The sequence below is a fragment of the Syngnathus floridae genome, chromosome 6, assembly GCF_059516105.1.
Source record: "Syngnathus floridae isolate MCC-2025c chromosome 6, RoL_Sflo_1.0, whole genome shotgun sequence".
Classification (NCBI taxonomy): domain Eukaryota; kingdom Metazoa; phylum Chordata; class Actinopteri; order Syngnathiformes; family Syngnathidae; genus Syngnathus; species Syngnathus floridae.
This window is the reverse complement of record NC_142418.1, coordinates 9,434,413-9,456,889: the sequence shown is the minus strand read 5'-3', so window position 1 is coordinate 9,456,889 and position 22,477 is coordinate 9,434,413. Positions and strand designations below refer to the sequence as shown.

The window sequence follows — 22,477 nt, the reverse complement described above, 5'->3', positions numbered from 1 at the left end:
GGACTACTGAGTTCTGCTGCTTTCCCAGAAACGTGGCCAAAGATAAGAGAGACACATCGACAAGATTTAACTCGGCTCTAAGTTCAGCAGAGGAGACCTAATTGCTTATTTAGAATGGTGAAAATACTCCATAAAAGAGGAGTTTTGCTGCCTATCTTTCTTGAAATATTACTTGTACAGTAGTACCGTTTCACACCTAACTAAATCAGGGAAGAATGACAATTTACTATCTTACCGTTCCATTCAAACCATCATTACTCACTTTCCACATTTACATTACACATATTTCACATTAATCTGTCAAATAAATTAGCTGCACATGTTAGAATTGCACTGCAGCTTCTGAGCATACAGACGTCTGTTTTTTTTTATGGTAGTGAACAGACCAGTGAGGTAAATGTTATTGATCACAATTAATGATTTGCTGGAGTTCACCCAAACCGAAAGAGTTGCTTGCAATGGATTGTCCTCTTCTATGTGGCCTCTGTGGTCACTTTTACTACTTGCATCAGTCACTTGAACTATTACATGGCTTGACCCACTTGGTGTTATTGATTTATTTCTGTTCAACAGACAGTTTTTTTTAAACTGTACTTATGTAATGATGTAAAGAGAGAAATAATGTGCAAACTACAGAATTAAGTTCCACTATAATTTCCCCAAAAGTTTTGGTGGGATACGGGGGATGTGTACCATTTCATTACTGATGCCACGATTGCCATCTTGCTCTTCTTCACATGGTCGATTAGTCTTGATTGAGTCAAGAGTGTCTCTGCTGGTTTAAGGGCAATAATGAACTTCATTTCACCTATGCACTTAATTCCTTACAGCCAATGTATTGATTATTTAGGCCAACATTATTTTAAAAGAATTTGAGTCTGATTCCTCCAGTACTCCTATTGTTGATGTGCATAATGGGGACGTTAAATTCCTAGCCCTGCACATGTCAAAGCCTGGGAACTTGTAAAACACCTATACAGAGTTCACAAGAGATGCTGTATCAAGGTAAATCAATGTCAGATTTAAAGAATCCCCCATCCGCTAAGCCTTTCAGAGCCTTCTCATTCTCCTGCACCAACATTTACATCAAGTGTGCAGTGAAGAACACCCCCCAAGGCATTTTGCTCGTCTCTGCCAATTACTTGGTTCTTCTCTCTGTGAAATGAGTAATGATAAGAGAGTGATATAGATACTGCAACTCGCCCTGAAGCAGCACACAGCAGTGCTCTTTGCAGCCCCGAGTCTATCAATGTGCAGCTCTGTACTTTTTTTTGTATAGCGAGCAGGCCAAGAGATAGTTGCTGGTTTGTGTGATGAATGAGTACGTGTGTGATTTTTCAATGCTGACCTGTTCACAGCTGGGCTCAAGGCTAATGATTTTGATAGCCTCCAGTGTGTCCCAGTTAGAATCGGCTCATAAGCCAGTGGCATGGTGGGCAGCGCTTGATATGGATATGGGGTGTTTTTATGTTTCAAGCTTGGCTGGATTCACACAAAAGCCTGGCCCCATAACTCATAAGCCTTATAATCCACTCTGTAACATTTCAAGGGATTCCCACTTTCACAAAAGATGCCCATGCTTGGCCACCCAGTGGAGCCCGCCACACATTTGTTTTTGTTTTTCAGTCACTCAGCATGTTTGGTTATGAAAGCGCTATTAGATCATGAGTTTTTCTTTAATAGCAAACACATTCAAGAATGGAGTCATGACAGGATGCACAAATTACCACAGTAAAACAATAAATTCCAAGTGTTGGGTTCATCCTCTGGTATTATGTAACTTAAAATAAATAAAAACAAAAATAAATAAATAAATAAATGAAATAAATAAAGAAGTAAGATAAATTAAAAACAAATACTATTTATATACATTATATATGGAGTATATTTCAACATAAAATTGAACTACTATCCTGACCCCACTGAACTCTTATTCTCGATGCCACCATAATCTATCCCACTCCCCATCCCTTCCCTCCTCTGGCCACACACAAAAGAGCTGGTGCAATAGCATTGCCTGTGTCATGACATCCAGGAATAGAAACCTACACGCAAAAAAACAGGCATAGACCCTCTGATGTAATAATTAGAAACGCATGACTGCACTGACTACACCGCGTTGATCCTTCAAGATTTTCACATATTGTTCATAAATAGCAAGACGGACTGCGCTTTACTCAGTCAACTTTTGATCACATTTGTTATTCCACATTTGCATCAAAAACATCTACTTGACAGTGTGATGTGATGAAGTAATAAGGCACTTACCCAGAAGATGAGATTGAAGATGAACATCAAGTATTTCAAGCAGCAAAGGCAGCCTCTTGCCATGTTAAACTTCTTGAATTCTAAAAGGAACACAAATGATAGATCCAGGTAAAAGACCACGTATTTGCTCCCTTTGGGTGAGCTGTACTTGTTGTTGCTCTTGTCTCCCGTGCTGGCCTCAGCTGCTGCCGTTGCAGCCTGACCCTGCTGAGTGTTTTTACGTGGCCCCGTGGAGCCGTAGAAAGCGCCGGCCGTGAAGCCGCGGCCACCAAATGGGCGGCCAGACGTGGAGGCTTGAGGAAAATCAGAGTCACAGCTTTCAACTGAAGGGCTACGATGAATGGCTGATTCCTCACTGCTGGACTTCTCCATGCTCTAGCGCTACTGCTGCTGATGATGAAGAGCTCCCTGACTCACAGTCTAACATAGTCTCAGAGGTGACAGGACAGAACAACGTGCCCTCCAAGTCTGCACTGTTTCCCAACCAGATAAAAAAAAAAAGATGAAAAACACACAGATGAAAATCAAATTAAATCCACGCCAAGTCAAACAGCTGAGCTGAGTAATTTGAGTCTGAAAGAGTCCAGTGAAAAAGTGAGTGGACCTGTGCTGCTTAAGCTTGCTGCTGCTTTCTTGCTTTCAGTGTCCTGAAGTAGCTGTGCAGGATGCTCCTAGTTAGAGTCTTACTCATCTCGAGACAAGGTAACTTTCCCAATTGCAAGTGGGAACCCGGTCGGTCTCAGCTGCTCCACGCTTCCTCTCCTGCTGACCCGGTAACCTTTCTCACCCCGACACTAAGCTTCTCTTCTGCAAAGTGTGCAATTTGTTTTCCCACCGTTGAACGCTTGTCTGCTCAAGTGTAGCGTGCTGTGATCAGCAGCCCTGTCCCCTGCACTGCCTGTACCCGGCTCTCCCGGTAGCTGCAGCCCGACTGATGTGCTGCTCAGTAGAGATGTTGGGTATTGCCTGTTCCCCACTGTGCTCACTACCCTTCTCTTACTCTCTCCCTCTCTCTCCCTCTAGCAACTCCTCCCCACTGCTGAGCAGACAGCCAATGTAGCAGCTGAAGGAAGATCCAAGCTCCACCTCTCCACTCCCAGTGTCTTTAATAAGCTCATCGCTGTGTTTGCTTTGACTATACATGTTCAGCAATTTGTACTGTCAGGGGACATGAAAAGTCAGAGATGAATTCAACACTGACTAAAAGAGGACATGACGTGCATCACAGCTATATGGCTTCTCTCTGGTGCTCTAGAGTTGGGGGCAGAGGAGAGTGCGTGACATTTTGCAAGTGCAAATGTCCAAGCACAATTCCTCATGATTTGTGTTCTCAGTCTTAACAGTCTAAACTTCGGCTGTTATAAATTTACCACAATTCGTTTGGCAGATGGTAATTTATTTGCCATTTTATAAAATGGGCTGAAATATTGGGCAGCTCTCTGATGTGGCTTGGGGATGAAGAACTGCAGCTGCAGTTTGCAGTGAGCCTGTGTTCTTCATCATAACACTGCCCACATCCATGTAAGAGGATATAATTTACTGGCAATGAGCTGGCTTCGGAATTGTCACCAAACGAATCAAAAGGGACTGGGGACTTTAAGATGCTCAGCACTCTCCAAGGCATAGCCAGGGTCAAATACCAAATAGTGCTGGTGAGTCACACACTAAACTGACAAGTTAATACAGGGCTTTGATTTAAAGTGGATCTCATGCTTAACCTATGGTGCCAGGTCTGCCTAACCAGAACCAGTGGAGAATTGCGGAATGAAAGAAGGAGTGGCAAGGTAATGACTCCACTGCTTATTATAACATTTAAGTTGTTCCTCAAAGCCTAATTTTGATTTCATCCTGAATGGACTGCAACTAAGTGTAATAATATTGTAATTGCCCTCACTGACTCGCAAGAGAGCCGTTTCTTCACCACTATCTTGAGATTGCTTACACGGTAATTCTGTATGGTATTGGTCCGCAATGAGTAGGTTCCCAGCTTGGTCTCCAGTCACGAGGAGGAAGAATTTCAACGACCGTATTTTATGGACTATAAGTCTCAGTTTTATTCAAAGTTTGGCAGGGGGTGCGACTTATACTCAGGAGCGACTTATGCGTGAAATTATGACGAAACGCAGCTGACGATGAGTCTGACGTAAGCCACGAAGAAGAGGAAGCGCCGCATCCTCTACCTCCGGAGTTAGCGGAGTTGTTTAAAAGTGACACCGAGGATGAAGATTTCACTGGATTTAGGGATTTGGAGTGACACAGATGTTTGGTAAACTTGTTAGCATGTTATTTATGCTATAATTATCTGAATAACTTAATATATTACATCATGCACGTTCTCAGTTCGTTGTTTATGTGTCATGTAACGTTAGCACACTGTACAATTATTCAGTCTGTTGTTGTCTCTGTCACGCCCGTGCCAGAGCACGCTCGGCCGGCAACTTCCCTCAGCCGCACCCCTTTGTTACCGTAATGTCTGTCATCTGCTCCCTCTTGATGTCTCATGTATTTAAACCCTGCCGGTGTGTTCCTCCTGGTGGATGTCTACTGTTGTCTCCCGTAAGTGTCCACTCCTGTCCTGCTTGTTCGTTTTACCCCTGGTCTCGTGTGGAGGCTCACGGGCAGAATCTGTACCGTATCCGAGTGGACTTCTGTTTGCCTGTCTGCTGTCCGTGTGTCGCTGTCCCGCTTGTGTCTGTGTTTGCCCACTTCCCTTCCTTTCAATAAACCCTGGTCCAAGCTGCATTTGGTCGCCCTTGCTCCACTCATTCGTGACAGCCTCTATTCTAATTTTATTTTAAATTACCTTTCAAGATGACATCTCTGTTTTTGGTGTTGGATTTTACCAAATAAATTTCCCCCCAAAATGCGACTTATACTTCAGTGCGACTTATATATGTCTTTTCCTTCTTTATTATGTATTTTATGGCTGGTGCGACTTGTAATCAGGAGTGATTTATAGTCAGGAAAACACAGTAAATGTTTTAAGAGAAAAATCCAGTAAAACGCAATTGTCAATGACATTCTAATCCAACCCTCTTATGTTTCACAGTTGACTGACTGACTGACTGAATGACTGACTGACTGGACCATACATCCATCCGTCCGTCCGTCCGTCCGTCCGTTCATCCATCCATCCATCCATCCATCCATCCATCCATCCATCCATCCATCCATCCATCCATCCATCCATCCATCCATCCATCCATCCATCCATCCATCCATCCATCCATCCATCTATCCATCCATCCATCCATCCATCCATACATCCATACATCCATACATCCATACATACATACACAAGTAACAGCAGAGTATGCTTTATAATGATACAGTGGAAAGTAATTTGTTTTGGTAGTGATGGTGAATTTCACAAAAAATAAACACCAAAGTAGAGATTAAAATGATATGAAATTTAGTGAAAGACAAGGCAGATTGTAAAGAAGTAGAAAACAGAGAGTTTTACATTTTGTTCAGTTTATTATTGAACTAGCTTTCCGTGTTCAAAACAAAATCAAGGCACGGTGGGTCACGCTAACATTTTCTCAAAGTTTTTAGCAGATGGTGAAATATTTGTGACAGATTGTTCTAATAACCTTTGATTGAAACATTATGCCTTTGGCCCTTTGAGTTGAATATGTTATTGACAAAACCTAATCAATCAGTGTTAGAATCTTTAATTCTCACTGAATCTTTTTAGTTTTATTCATTCGACCTTAACATTTTGACAACTGATTAAAAACTGCACAAGCTAAACAACCACCACAAAAAACAGCACGATTAAGATGAAATATAACCATTTACAATTTAAATAAAAATGATATTCTCCAATTTTGTGTGAATCTACAACCAGATATTTTACATGAGAGCTTCCACTGTCATTGAATATGTCGTGAATGGACTGTACATGTGCAGCGCTCTCTGGTTCGACACATCTATCAGACCTCAGTGGGGCTCTAAGTATGCGTGTTGCAGTCTTTACGAGCAGCCTGAAGGATATTTCTGGAGTAATTTCCCTCCTGAACCTTGCACGGAATCACAAATCTACTCCAATCAATAATATGTTCTGCGCTGCTACTTCAGGTATACAGCATAGCGAGATGAGAGAATAGCACAGTTCGACTCAAGTGTAAGAATTGTCTGCAGGATGACACAAAGCAAATGAGGCCACACAAGGGAAGAAAAGAAAATGAAAGAAAAATAAGTGAAGACTGGAACAAAACACAGGATAATGTTTCTATAAAAAAAAAAAGAAGAAAGAAAACAAGTCAATTTTCTGCATTCCCTTAATTACTGCTGTTGTCCTGTCTCTGTTAAGGCTGGTGTACTCTCCCAATCGCTAACTTGACCCTTCTTCAACCTCTTTTAAAAGGTGTCTGAGGATAAAAAACAGGTGGAAATGTAACAGAGGATAGGTACTCTTGTTGAAGCCAATCAAAAGAAAAGTATAAAAGCTTCTTTTATCTAGAATATTTTTAATAAAAATTGTTGGATGTTCAGTATCTACAGTAATCTCATCAGGAGACCTATTTTCTAAAACTTCCACTTTTACAACATAAAACGCTTTTTCTTCAAAGACCCTAATTCCACTGTGAAGGTTATACTGTGAGTAAATACTCAGACCAAAGTTGTGAGTGGACAAACTGTATTGACAATATTAAAAAATCAAAGTGTCTACAGGTAAACAAAATACAGCCCAACTTCAGTCAAAGACAACAAAAATAACCTCATTGACGGGGTGACAAAGATTTTTAGTTTATTGTTACACTGTTCAGTTACAGATTTGGATTATGGCTAAAAATGATTAGACCTTATCAAGGTGGCAAGCGCTGCAGTCTATAATTCATCAGCACTTAATGAAAAATGCAATTTTGCACATGACTAACTCCCAACTTTAATAGTCATGCCGCTACACTTGCTATTGCATTATGCAGCAGGGAACAGGAACCAAAAGAATAAACTTGATGAGTAAAACCTGCTGGGCCAGTTTGTATTACGAAGCCAAGCGTCAGAGTGGAAGAAAGCACTCTTAAAATATCCCACAACATGGAGTATCTCTACTAAGTTGACACGAAAGCAGACACAAAAAAATGAACACTATCAGTGGAGCAGGAATTGAGTAGTTTAATTTTGAAAACAAAACATTATTCCGTCCATTTCTACTTTTACTACTTTTTTCTTGATTGTGCTGTAACGTTGAGTTAACACTTACTAATGGAGCTGCAGCTTCCGGTAATAACAGAAACGTGTGCGGTAAAGGCAGCTTGCTCCAAAATATCAGCATAAGAGTTTTTGCCAATCGGCTTATCAATTGACATAAACCAAACCTCTCATTCAAAATGAAATCTTTATCGAAATGGGCTTGATCTGATCAGAATATTCTGAATGGGCTGTGTACATGAAGTATTTTTTATTCAGATCAGCCTTTAATCAGAATAAATGTGTCCACGTAAACATAGCTGGTGGCAGTGTCAATCACATTTCTCATATTATAACAGGTGTGATACATTTTTCACATTCTCTGGCTGCTTTTCTATAGATGGCATATTGACACCAGACAGCTTTGGAACAAATTTGTGGCTGTGATTGCCTCAATTCTCCATTTCCCAGACCGCGAGCGATGTATCAGACTTTAGTTGAAGGGAATGCAGAGTACCGCCCCAAGGCCTGTAAATCATCACAACCTGGGAGGCAGCATGATTAAATGTGATAAAATGGCCACCATACACACTAACCTTTTGTGATGTCTGTGAAAAAACCATGATAAAATTCGACAAAATGAGCACCAAATGAACGTGAAAAAATTCAAATGTGTGAAATGCTTGGGAAAATAAAGTCCTCTTGTCCCACTACCGATTAGTTCCAAATTTGTTATGGCTTGTTACGTATTGTCACATTTTATTGCATTCACTTTGTTTTAGTATAGACAACTTGGTTTCTCGACTGCACCGAGACTGCCATGGTAATTTTTTAGACAGTTTAAAAATCTGTGCTAGTACCCACACCTCAATGTCGACGTCGATGTCTCATTCCGGATGCGTTGTTTCTCTCAGTCACTATATTCTGTTTTAGGTATTTTGATTACCTTCATTTTTTTAAATTTCATACAGACTAAAAAAAACACGTGATCCCCTTCCAACTCATGTCTTAGACATAAAAATGTGGCGACAACACACATACTACAGTTTATAAAATATTTTCATATTTTAAGTGTGTTATATTTTACAGTTGGATTTCAATGATATTTTTATGTCTCAAGAAAACTCCATGTACCATAATTTGCAGCCAGTCTCAGAGTTCACAAAGAGCGAGTCCTGTCCTTCTGCTCATGACCGGCTCACTGACCTCTGTCGTATCTTAAAGGTTGTCTCCTTGCCTGTAGCTTAACGTGATGACGCATTAGTTTAGTCTTTTGGGGCTCTGAAATGTACAACTCACGCATGACAAACTGCTGTACAGTGATTTTACTGTCTCAAACTTAATTTATATCCTGCCAAAGGCAGATGCAGCTGACGCAAATCTCAAAGGATTATATTAGGAAAAGGGGACAATTCAATTTAATTTTATGCAAGTTTGACCTTCACTCATACAATCTTGTTACAATATGCAACACTGGTAATCAAGTTTCTCATTTTATGCTTATCTTGTCACAATCACAGCATACACCGGGAATCTTTACCAAAACACGCAAAGAGGGTTTGATTGTGCGTCACATATTTTTATATTTTATACTATTTATTATTTGACCCATATATTTTTTTGTTCCCCAGACAAAATTTGTTCGATTGAATAGCAAGCATGTCTTAGGCCACAATTAGGATTTGTAGCTGAATGACATCAAATGTGTCTTCCAGGTAGAATTTATCACTTGATGCCTTTTATACTGTGACGATAAATATCTATGATTTAAAGACTGGACAAGGTCAGCGACTCAGCCCTTAAAGTATTGTTCAGTTTGAGAGAATCACACTGAAACTCACCTAAGCACAAAAAGCTCCAGCATCTAACATAAATGTTTCCCAAAACCCAAATGCCATCAATATGTCAAATGTTGCTACATAAATAAATAAATGAATGAATAAATGTGTCACGGTGTGAAGGAATCTAACGATGTCCTCTGCAGTGATAATTAGCTGCTTCTCATATGATCTTGGCTCAGCTTACAAAAGGAATTACTGCTGTATCACTTTACAAAGTCATTGTGAGAGCTGCAGACATAGAAATGACATTTTAAAAAAGCATGTGATCCTGAGATGGATATATGATCAAGGAGGATGTAAAGAAGGGATTAGAACTACAAAGGGTTTCCACACATTCAATGTCCCGCTACTGGGGGTCTTTGGAGCCTACAGACTGTTAGGCAGCGTGCAAGAGGACCGCATTTATTGAGTTTAGAAAGAAACAAGAATTCACAAGAAAATTAAAACACACCCAAGTCCTCTATTTGATCAAATTTCACTAGAAAATAATCATACTTTGATTGGTTTGATATTTATGTCTCTATTGTGCCCTTCCATAGCACACAATGAGATGATGTTGGTTTGAAAGTCCTGCTTTTCGTCAAATCATTGTGAGGTTAGACACAACAAAAACGTCAATAACATTGGATGTAAAGGGTGCTAATCAAGAATTTATTACCATGATTTAAGAAGCCAACAATGGAGACATAAAAGAGCCTATGTTTGAATTTGTTCCCTGCAGGAAAGAAGAGCAGGAGGGTGATGTCTCAATGACAGCAGCTAGAGGATTATATATTCCACAAAGATCAGGTGGCAAATATTGGGGTTTAAGTGGTCTTTCGAGGAACTAAAACGAAACGTTTAGTGCTTAGCAATGAGATGTTTTACATGTTGGATCCTGACATTTGTAAAACAGTACTTGTTTCCATAAGTCACGGGTCCATAACTATGAGGTTCTTAATGGAAGAATAAAATAAAGATGGAAGAACTTTATAAAGACCAGACACAACATGCTTTGGGATACACCTGCTGATAACTCTCAGATCTCATCTGCACATGTGTGAGAATCAGGTGTAAAAACAGGGCTAAAATACAACAAGCACTTTTGTATGATAGTGTGCACCTTAATGCTTGAGGCCATGATTAAGTCTGTATGCCTTAAGTGACAAAACGACAAGTGCACTTTGTGCCATGTTCAACAAATGTCCTACTTGTGTCACCCTCACATCCCGGTGTTGATGCTGGGTTTCTCGCTGCACACATCCACTCAAATATAAATTAAATCTTAACTAAGCTTAACTGTCATGTCCGAACAGAGGCCTGTCAGTGTAAGGAGAAACATCAACTCTCTAGTGGTTGCTATGATCCAAATCACAGCTTTCTCCTGGTTTTGAATATGAAGTTGGTAGCCCAAAAAACTTATCTTACCCATAATGCACTGTGTGACCCAGAGATCTGCAAGTGGCTTACTAGTTGATTAATCACTCTCTAAACCGCTTATTTTTCCTTGAATATTAATTTCCAATTTTAGCATGCCCTTTTAGACAATTGTAAGCCTCATATCAGAGCAATCTAATTCTATATTAAATTGGACTTTTGTGTTAGTCATATTTCTCTGTTTAGCGGTTCTTTTCTTTTCACACTCCATTCACAAAACCCTGGGGACGTGCCCCAATCTAAACTTAATTCCATTAAACACATCCAGAGTTGTGTGACACAAAGTGGGACACACAAGAGATTGTACGAGTGTGCTTACTTAAGACATCATTAAAATGCATAAGCATTTAGAGCAGAATAGTCAGTTGCGATTGTAATGCAGCGCAGTACTAGTAATGTGTGGGTCAACCCATGCTGTCTGTCGCAAAGAGGTCAAATGGTGGTGACGTGTTTCACTGAACCATACATGAATCCCAGAGTAGGCTCAAGCATAAATCAAGGGTGACATAGTGCTCCTGATGCTAATCAAAGGCGTGTGCGGCTTAAACTCAATGCAACAACTGAGTAAAAAATAGAGCAACAGCGATACAAATCTAGAATGCCAGGGTGAGCCTCTGGATTCAAACTTTGACTATTAATGTTCTGGCCTCGCGCCCATGAAAGCTGACATATAGGCGCCTTTGAAAAATATGCAGACTTCTTCTTCCACTGCTACATTATAGATTCCCTTGATACTCCATGTGTATGTTATTCAAAAGAGATATGAACTTTTTAACATTTGCAATGATTGCATGTTGAGTGTAAGGAAAAGGTGGCCAATTACTTGTCATTAAAATCATTTAGGGCTGACAAAATATTCAAGAGCGAGATGAAAGCTTTCAGCTTTCTGTTGTAAAGTTCAAACAAATCAAAACATCACGTCAATGATTTTTAACAATGGTCCTTATTAATAAAAAAAAAAAAATCCAACTCTTTTTAATACTGTATTTGTACCCATTGTTGATTAATCAATTACTTATACATATTGAGAACTTTGCACACTCATTAGGCTATGACACAAAACAGGTACTTGCAGAGTCGTCATAACCTTTATAACTTAAAACGTGAAGTTATTAATTTAAGATTCTCTTCTTCCGTAAAACAACTTAAGGTAGTGAGCTAAAAATTGGGAGGGGAAATGACCCGTCTTTTTTTGCACACTAGGAAGTGAAAGATTACTTAAAGGCCGTGTCAGATGGATAGAATGGCAACCGCAACGGAAGCGATGCCACTCAGAGCTCAAATTTCCAGAACCTGCTACTAATGTGGGTGCAACATTAAAACTATTTACGGCTGCGGAGGTACAGTATTATATACGTTAGTAGGATTTTGATTTGCTCTGGATCATCAAAGCCCAGAGGGTGAGATGGGTCCATGTGGCGCCTCATAAGCAATGCGACACATTGCTTAAATATCCTCCTGTGCTGCAGGGAAATGGGTTATAGGGCACACAGGAGCGCTCACAGATAAAAATGTCTTCTCAGTACAACAGCAGATGGAAAGGGCTTATGGATCTTTACAGACAATCAGTGAGATGTACAAAAGGGTCAGTTTACACAGCCAACAAGGTCACCATTTTCTTTTTTTTTTTTCCAGTGGTGGGCTTCTCTGGTGTCTAAGGAAAACCTAAAAAAAAAAAAACATCACCTTTATATTGTAAAATGAAAGTGAGTGATGGAGTTGATGTATATTAAATCTACTTGGGATAAGGTACTTGTATGTGCATAATTTGCCATGTGGAGCTGCCAAACTAATTTTCACAGTTAACATTGCGATAACGTGACAATAAAGGAATTCAATTCAATTCTATCTGCGCCACTCTACGAATACACCAAAAGAAAAAAGACTCCACCCATGGGCACAGTTACACTGCACTTTGCCCTAGACTTGCACCGGACATGAAAATTAAGCCCTAAGAGTTTTCATCATACTATGGTTGTGGTATACTATAGATCGTCTGTACTGCACAAAGTTCCTTCTTGAACTTTCCCAACAATGCAAGTGTTCATTCCTTGTATGGTTTCTTCTGCCAGATAATGGCTGGTTATTTAAGCTTCGTTTTATTCTTCACAGTCACAGATGGTGTAGCTGTTCTCTCCCCTCACTTCCGAGCAGGCAGTTTAGGGTCCCGTTCCGACTCACTGAGCGTGTGAATCAGAATGTGCAAGGTTGTCTGCCTCGATATGTACCCTGTGATTGACTGGCAACAAGTCCAGTGTGTAGTCCACTTTTTACACAAAGTCAGCTGCGATAGACTTGACTCTAAACAGGAAAATCGGTATAGAAATCGGGTGGCTCAGAGATGGATAATTTTTCAAAAATGGCCCTGTAAAGCACAATAATGAAATAACTAAAAGGTATCCAACCTCACTGACAAAGCTTAAATCTGTCACAAAAGACATTTGGCCTACAAATGTCTCAACCATGGTGTGCATCACAGCTTCTCTAATACTTCCCCAATATGATTGACAAGAAAGGGAGGATTAAAGTACTGCATAAAAAAAAATCAAGTTTTCAGAAAGTGTCTCACCGTGATCTTTTTAATGCCACTTGGATGCTTGCTTATCATAAGAGTATGGTAATATGTTATGTTTACAGGTTCTGCTGACAACATAAGGTATATCGGCATAATCTTGTATGTATATATTATTCATGTTTATACAAGATGCATGCATTTATGGTACATCATTAATAATGCTCAGTTTTTCATGATCCTGTCAGAGAGATATTTTATTCGCGATAGTTTATTACGCTTGCTCTGCTTTGTGGCAGTGCAGGATGAACAGATTGGAATGGTGTTTTCAGACATTTGACATATGATTTTGCAAAATGAAGAGAGAAAGGAGAGAATATAAAACACTGAAGAAACAATGCCAAATAAATGATTAAAAAAACACCACTTTGACAAAGTCAATAAATAATGAGCGTTGCAATTTTTGTAAAAGCAGCAAATTGCAAATATTTTGCATTGGATGATTTTTTTTTTTTAACTTTGTACCGAATGACAATTCTTGATGACTTTAAACAAAACACAACATTTTAAGTAAAGTTTTTTATGAGCCTGGGGTGTCATGCAAAACATGCAAAAGAATGCTGGTAAGCACACTGAACAAATGGAATAATATACTGTATGTGCAAAAAAAGACGTTTTGCTGCATTTGAAGCAAAAACACACACACACACACACATGCACACGCACGCGCGCACGCACACACACACACACACACACACACACACACACACACACACACACACAATTACTATGTAATCATAATTAAGGCTAACCCAGCCTGATGTAATCATCTCTCCGAAGCACCTACCATTCCTGCTTGTTAAGGCAAACCTAAAAAAAAAAAAAATCCCTTTAGAGACACTAAGGTAGAAAACCAATATTTTTGTCAACAGACCTTCTGGAACTACCCCATTACTCTAAAACACACAAATCTAGTGTAGAAAGATCAGAGGAGATCTGTCATTACTTGTTCCACCATGAAGCCAAACATAGGGATAAAGTGGCACCCGACCTATATTTTAAGGCACTTTGGCTTATCTTACCTGAAGGTTTTACTCTATGCACCTAGTGTATCTTTTGGTCACACATCCATTACACTTATACTCTCTACTATGATATTCTCTTTGCACACAATAACATTCAACTGAGCAAAACCTTGTCTAAATGTGTTACTTCAGGGATTCTCATTCACACATACTACAGAAGCTTAATGACGCTTTCAGGGAGAGTACATTATGTGTACAACACAATAATATCAAGTGAATAATGCAGACACAACAAATGTGTTGTGACTCACATCTTTTATATGAAGAGGCTTTTGAAATGAAAGATTTTGCAGCATCCGCTGTTGATGCACAGGACTACCGTCATGCTAGGACAGAAAATAGCAATAACTGTGCCCATAAAAGTTGATGCCGGTCTTGAACATTGTTCAAAATATTTTTCGATCCTCGATGAACTCAAGGTTCTTGACCAACCCTGGTTGTGTTCATTAAAAAAACACACCAATGTTGTCCATAAAGTGGATCTATAAACCTTCAACACAGAATACAAACTAAGATAATGGTGAAGATCTATGTGAAAGAGAATTTGTCAGACTTTAACAGAGAGAAAGGTGTCAGACAAGCAATTCAAATGCAGGGTCAATGATTATCAAGATGCACAACTAGCAGCTTTGTTGGGCCATGCCCCTAGCATTTGTAACTTGCCTCTAATTCAGGGGAACTTTGTCAGATCAAAGTCAAAGTCAAAGTCTGCTTTATTGTCAATTTCTTCACATGCCAAGACACACAAAGAGATCGAAATTCCGTTCCCACTATCCCACGGTGACAAGACATAGTTCACAATGTACATACAAGTAAACAACACAAGAAAAATAAAACAAGAAGGCACAATCATAAATAAAATCATAAAATTTGATGACACTTAACCTTTTACAGCATTAACGCTACATCTTTTTGTAATGCCTATACAAAAGGATACCAATGAAGGTAAACAGGATGAAGACTAAAATTGGAAATGGATGTGTGATGTGGAAAGAAGTGTGGATGTCTCCAAGACAACTTTGACTTTGGCTGTGTCACTGAATTACATGTGATTAGTCACTTATCAAATATATTTAGCCATTGCACTCTGAATTGATTTCACATCTTTTTGTGCTTGTACTGACACTCTGGCAGCTTTTAGGTTTTGTTTCCAGGGGCAACAGCAATCTTACTTGCCCAGAACATAATGCACCCTCCATAATTAAGTCCTGCTAAGTTTTCTCACAACATTTCATGGTACCCCTTAAGGGAAAAAGACTGTTCAGTCTCCAAGGCTCAAATTCTCACAATGGGTTTTTATTGGTCTTTATTTTAGATATGTTTTTAATCAGGGTCAGCATATGTGCAATTTTAGACTTCAAATATTATAATATGCAAAGTATGCAATCTGACCGGGGGCCGTATTTGGCTCGCGGGCCGTACTTTGGACACGCCTGCTGGAATAGCTCACACTTGTGAACAAAGTAACTTTGGCTTTATGTCGCAAAATATCTCACCAAGAGATCTAGCAAATGAAAATGCATAAAATGGTACAACAATTGCATTATTCTGACTGAAATTGTTTCCCTCAGTAGTTGACATATTTGGAGATGCTAGTTTTGCTTCCAGACATAAAACAATTTCCAACTACATAGAGAAACCTTTAGCAGATGTGACTATGTCTGTCGCACTTTTGTTGCTATGTAATACAAATTGTATTAAAAAAAGTCTCTCGGCATAAGCTGTCTAGCACAAACTACAAAACTGGTCTGATGGCGAATTGGGTCACATGACCACATCAGCTTAGAGATCTTTAATACCTCAATGACATGTGAGACATGTTTCTCTGTGGATCTCTACGTAAGCTCAAGGCGAGGCAGAGTGACATCTGGGGTTTGAACGTCAGCAATACAATGATGAGCTGAATCCGCAGGGTGTCAACATTTATGACAGACTGGAAATAGCTGTTAGAGGTCTGATCCACAATTGCCTACAGCTTTACACCCTGCACCCCATCTTTATGTCCTACTCCACCATCTCCCGACTCCTGAAAATCACCACCGTATTTCTGCTTGCAAATTCTTGCATTACAACGGAGGCTGTAGAAGAGTAACTGTTTTGACAAGTGGTCAGTTCACTGTACCCTTTATCCATATAAGAGTTGACAAACTGCTCTACAAAAAATGAATAACGGTAAAGCAGAAAAGAAAACACAGAAAAAACAGCCTAATAACAGTTGGCAGAATTTTACACGGGAATGAGAAATGCGTCAGACGATAAAACTTCGCTGCCATCTCTTAAAATGTAACAACTTCAATAAATGCCTGATGCGTCATGGTTAATGAGAAAGTATTCTTCATACAAATAGTTTTTTTTACTTTGCCCATGAGTTTCATATTAACCTTGGAACTGACAGGGCAAACCTATTATGTGTGGAATTTGTTATTTTTGCTGAGTTAAACAAATGTAGATGATATTAACTGTGGCATGACTTTGATGCACCTCACACTGTGAAGTGAAAACTCAATCCTTGTGAGAAATGAATATCTAATATAGTATGATGTGATGGAGGGGAAAATATTTCAAATAAAATTACTCGATCCAAGACGCTCGGTTTCATTCCCCAGGGTCTATTTTGTGGTTTGTGGGCACTGTATTATTATTATTATCATTATTATTATTATTATTATTGTTGTTGTTAGCCATCCATCCATCAATTTTCTACCGCTTATCCGAGGTCAGGTTGTGGGGGCAGCAGCGTTTGCAGGGAAGCCGCGACTTCCCTCTCCCCAGCCACTTCGTCCAGCTCATCCCAGTGGGTCCCAAGGCCAGCTGAGAGACATACCGTATTTTCCATACTATAAGTCGTAGTTTTTTTCATAGTTTGGCCAGGAGTGCGACTTATACTCAGGAGCGACTTACGTGTGAAATTATTAACACAGTATTATTTCATTTCACATGGTAATGTTCACACAAACAGCATGAGGGTGCCTTAGGCCTGTGGAATAATTGGAACTGCAACTGATGATGAGTCTGACGTAAGCCACGTAGAAGAGGAAGCGCTGCATCTTCAGAGTTAGCGGAGTTGTTTAAAAATGACAGAGGATGAAGATTTCCTTGGATTTAGTGATTTGGAGTGACACAGATGGTTTGGTAAACTTGTTAGCATGTTATTTATGCTATAGTCATCTGAACAACTCTTCATATGTTACGTCAGTTCGTTGTTTTTGTGTCATGTAATGTTTTGTTTCTGCCCTTCAATGAATGGGCCTACCGGAAATCCGCTCAGAATATTGCCATATTGTGATGTATAGCCACACGAGTTGTTCTACTAATGACTTGGCAGCTCAGCCAGACAAAGATCATTTTTGGTCGATGGCTTGGAGTCCCTGTTGCTTCGCTCCCTGTCGTCATGGCAGCTCAAACACTACTTGAAATTGTACAGGAGGGAGGGAGAGCAGTGACTCATTTTCTGTTTGCTTTAAACCGCAGGTGTTTTTAACTGGACTGCAAAAGTTAAAATCAAATGGACGGGTGTCGACACTTCAATCTGTAATTGCTTTGAGTGTTGTGCAAATAGTGGTGCATACATTTGGGGGGAAAATTAGTTAAGCTTTGTCACCTTTTTGCACTTGATACCAGTTCATACCAGATCGCTGATTTTGAGCTGCTTTTATTGTTTACCTTGTCTATGGGATGATATTCTTATTTTTTGTACGCATTACGAGTCCCATGTAGATTCAGACAATAAATGTCCACATAAATGTCCACATTATTAAATGGCATTGGTTATTACTGTGTGTGTGTGTGTCTAAATTAAAGTTAAGGACCTCTAGCTTTTTCCAAACCAAACTCAATTTTATTACCAGTGGCCATGTGTGGATCTGAGTATTGATTTCAATTTTTTTGTTGGTGTAAACCATTTTAAAATATAGAGAAAAAAATAATGTGGTACACCCAGTGGCAGTTCATTATACTGCTGGCAGTAAATTTCTGCCACCACTAACAAAATAACTACCTATTTAACTAACTAATTGATAATTTGTTAATTAATTTGATCCTTAATTACCACATATTCGCTACAATAGACTAGTATTGAAGAACCGTTTGTGTAATGGACTTGGCATGGGAATTCAAAGTGCCAACATTGACCATAAATTCATTTTTGAGGAATAGAGGCAATAAAAACTGCTAGTGTTGCTATTGGGGTTTACAAGGGGTTACCGGCCAGGTCCCAGTGGAAAAAACAAAGAAAGGAAACCACTGACAAACAATAATCCCCCCTGCTCCACCTCCTCACCACATCCACTTTCGTAGATTCAGCCCCTCATCAATATAAAGGTATGTCGATCTTAAATTGACTGTTTTAATGATGTGTTTCTTTTTTAATTTATATTGCATATTCAACTTTGCATTTTCGCTCCGTGATTGTCGTCTAAAAAAGGCAACATTAGGGTAAAAACATGCTGGCTCAGAATGAATTATTGTGATTTCAGTTATTTCTAATGGGGAAAATTGCTTCGGAATTTAACGGTTTCGATTCTCAACGCTCTTTCTGGAACGAATTAGCGCTGAGATCTGAGGTTTCACTGTATAGCAACATGATCACGGCAAAGCAAGCTGTATCACAGTGTTCAAGTTTCTCACTAGAGATTGATCCTTGGTGCACCTGCGAGGATTAATGGATGGGATTGAGCAGCCGAGCCCCCTGTACGATGTGCCTTCCCTGATAAGAGAAATCCCAGCTCAGCACATTGCACATTCTGAGCCAGGCAGAGCTGTGATTACAGTGTGGATGGGGGCTTTGTGCCAGGACCTCCATTAGCCGAAACTCCCAATCCAAGCGTCTACACTTTATGCATCCGTGAGAGCAGACTATGGTGCAGACCTCAGGGATACTCATTACAAGGCTGGCCCACAGGTTGCAGGAATTAAGAACTTCAGAGTGCAATAATATGCTGACATCCCATCACCAGCCCCTTGTGCGCCATGAAATCAGAGAGTTGGTTTCAATAAAGTTTCTTTTGCCTTTACTCACAATTATTCCAAGAACTATTAATAAAGGAGGGCTTCACATGTGAAGAAATTAAGTGGCAAAATTACACAGTATATCATTCCACAATGTCAAGGGCATTAACTACAATATTCTTTTAAACAATCGACGCACTATGATGGGCCTCTGAAGTGCTGTTTTTAATTATTTGATTATTTAATTTTAATTATTATTATTTTTTATTTCCCTATGGATGAAAACCCTTTGTCAGTTGGTCACAAGGTGGATTATTGTATTCCCATTTTAGGTTTGACATTTTCCACTTGTACATGCTCACCCTTGAGTTATCTTGATGATAATTTGACAATAACATTTGTCCCAAGGACCAAACGGCAACTGATACTCTCTAAAATATTTTTTAAATAAATAATGGCAGAGCATTTGCTACAGGATGAAAGTCATGTTTTAGTTATTGGTCCTGAAGCTCAGAGAGAAAAACTTACATAAAAATTCACACATTCTCTAATTGCACATTTACTTTTGAATCACGTGTTACAGGGTACCTCGCCTGAGTCATGTATTTTAATAATTTCACGGGGTCAAAAATTGAAGGGGGAATGTTTTTTTTTTTTCAATTTTAAGACCTGTTTGTTTTCTACTATATGTTGCTATTTAAGTATAAAAGATACAATGTAAATAAAACTTTGCTTGATCGATCAAGTTTCCTTTTGTTATTTCCATTATGTTAGGTATCATTTCATCGTGCCTTATTACAAAAGCCTGGCTGGGGACACATATAGGATTCTCTTGCTGCCACAGCCTACAAATCAGTTGGGTTGGCAGGATTCTTTGGGCTAAAAGACTAAATACGCACTTCCTGAGGATATTAAGGGGAACGGAGCAGCTGTCAGGTCATGCCAAGGAGGATGACTTGCCTACCGTCTATAGTCGGTGGAAGTGGAGTCTGTGTTCACGGATTCCTTCATGGCTCAAACCAGCTCTTTCTTCAATCTCATTTTCCCTTGAAAATGTGCATTTACATACAGTTGCTTGAAAGTCACCACTTAAGTTGTTTACGGGTACAGGTGGATTAGTGCGTGTCAGAGCATTACAATAGTACTTAGCATTAGTCAACACAGACTTGACTTCCATCCGCAACAAACCTGAAATTTACTTTCGGGTCTGTCATGGGAATGTGTACGATTTGCTTGTTGTTTCTCTAATTATGTTCATAAAACAACCAAATGTTTCCAAATAAGTCGTGGTTTAGTAGTGATTGTGTCATTGTTGTTTTCTATTATAATAAAGGAGTAATGCTTTATGAGTTCATCTATTCATCCATCCATTTTGTGAATTGCTTCTCCTCACGAAAGTTGTGGGCACGCTGGAGCCTATCCCAGCGGACTTCAGGCAAGAGGTGGGGGACACCCTAAACTAGTTGCTGCGAATCGCAGGACACACAGACAAACAACCACACACTCACACCTTCCGGGCGATTTCGAGAGGTCAGCAGTGCATAAATACATTCTGTTAAAGAATTTTGTCTTTATTTATCTTTAATTATATGTATGACAAATTGAACTAACAGTATTAATAATTAATATGATTCACACTGTAAATACTTTATTTAGCAATACACAAACATTGTAGTCTATGATTATTTAGTATTAATAAAACGACATAAATGTATTTCCTTGGAGGAAATTGGCCTGTTATTCTTGTTATTAACTGTCAACATTTCACAATTTTTGGACAGGAATAAAGGATTTAAAATGGACTTTACCCTTTTACATGCAAATTTAAGCCAGGCAACATGGCTTTTCTGAACTCAACCATTACATTCAAATGTCTTTCTGTTAACGAGGGCAAGTACATAATTATAACTTGACATTTTAATTAGTCGCTATTGTATTTTATTTGTAAAATTGTAAAATGGAAATGAGTGGGCAAAAGTAATGTCATTTATAAATTATAAATATAAAATTACCAAAACAGATGCTGTAAATAAACGAGAATTGATGTGTAACCTTTACAATGGGCGGTGGTCTAATATGTTAAGAATGACAACTGCAATTTACTGCCGACCTATCTGAGTGAACCCCACCATTTGCAGCACCACTAGCAGCTGGGAGCTCACCCATGAGCCTGAAGAGGACAGGGGCATGGATGGATGATTACATATTGAGACTTGTTTTCCTTCACTTTTTTCTCAAATGCGGCTAAAACCATGTGACTATGTGCAGAACCTTCTCATGCACACAAGGATAAGGACTTTGCCGTCCGTGAAAGTACCAGGGTGAAGATGCTTTGCTCCACTTCCGTTTTAACAGTGAGCTTGTGCGAAAGCTACTCTAATAGCCTCATAAAGTATTCATTGTTATGTAGCAGCTCTCAAGGCTTGCTCCAAGCCAGAAATCCTGCGGAGAGATAGCCGGCGTGTAAATGAAAGCGGAGGTGGTCAGTGTCCAAAACACCGTCCGTCCTTGATTAACTTCCGTCCTTTGCACTAAGTTGACAGTTCAACTTGATCTGAAATGTACAGTACAGAATGTTGACACAGTGGCTCAGCCCAATGTTAACAGACAGTAAATATTATATAATTAAGGCAGGAAGCAATTATCACAACAAACTTAAGCTTAATGTAGTACCCATTACTCAAAGATCATGTGCTGAGTAGACTGCCTGTTAAGTGGGAACCTTTTAAATGGTCTCTATAGTTTACATCTTTCTACTTGACTGTGTCATTTAACTCTTGGTACTCCTAGAAATATGCTCACATGCCCTCCCAGTGAAATACCACACCATCAGAGAAATTTGTCAACACTACTACAATAAGATTGTGAGATATTTTCTGAGATATACTGATATTTTGACGACTAGTGCTGGTTTTCTCACTGGCCAAACTATTAATGGCTTTAGCGACGTGCAGTACAGCTTGAAGTTCATTCAAGGTACCCCATTATATGTGCTTCACAAATGTCTGATATCTTGGATGAGATACAGAGGAAGAGGAAATAGAAATTTTCACAAGCTTTCATAAGATTTCTCTGCTGATCGAATAAAATGCTCAACAGCTGTTCTGTAGGCAGTGTATACTTATAACTTAGAGTATTATTAGCTCTGCCAAGGATATCATGTTTTTGATAGCATATTGCTGTATGTTTGAATGTGTATCTATGGTTAGTACACAAAAAAAAAAAAGCTTGATGAAAATCCATGAACTTTACCAGAGAGCTGAAGTACGGGT

General features: G+C 39.2%; 1 protein-coding gene across 4 annotated transcripts in view; it reads right to left on the bottom strand.

Moving 5' to 3' along the window:
* Window positions 1-22,477, bottom strand: part of tspan9a (tetraspanin 9a) — a 168,393-nt gene that overhangs the window by 61,421 nt on the left and 84,495 nt on the right. For 2 of the 4 annotated variants that reach the window (XM_088377546.1, XM_088377548.1), the window contains exon 3: window positions 2,269-2,348. In XM_088377546.1, the coding sequence (XP_088233672.1) occupies window positions 2,269-2,331 (63 nt within the window). In that variant the 5' untranslated portion in view covers window positions 2,332-2,348. Of the gene's footprint in view, window positions 1-2,268; window positions 3,260-22,477 lie in introns of those variants that run through there. The other 2 variants (XM_088377549.1, XM_088377545.1) reach the window with 2 other exon arrangements.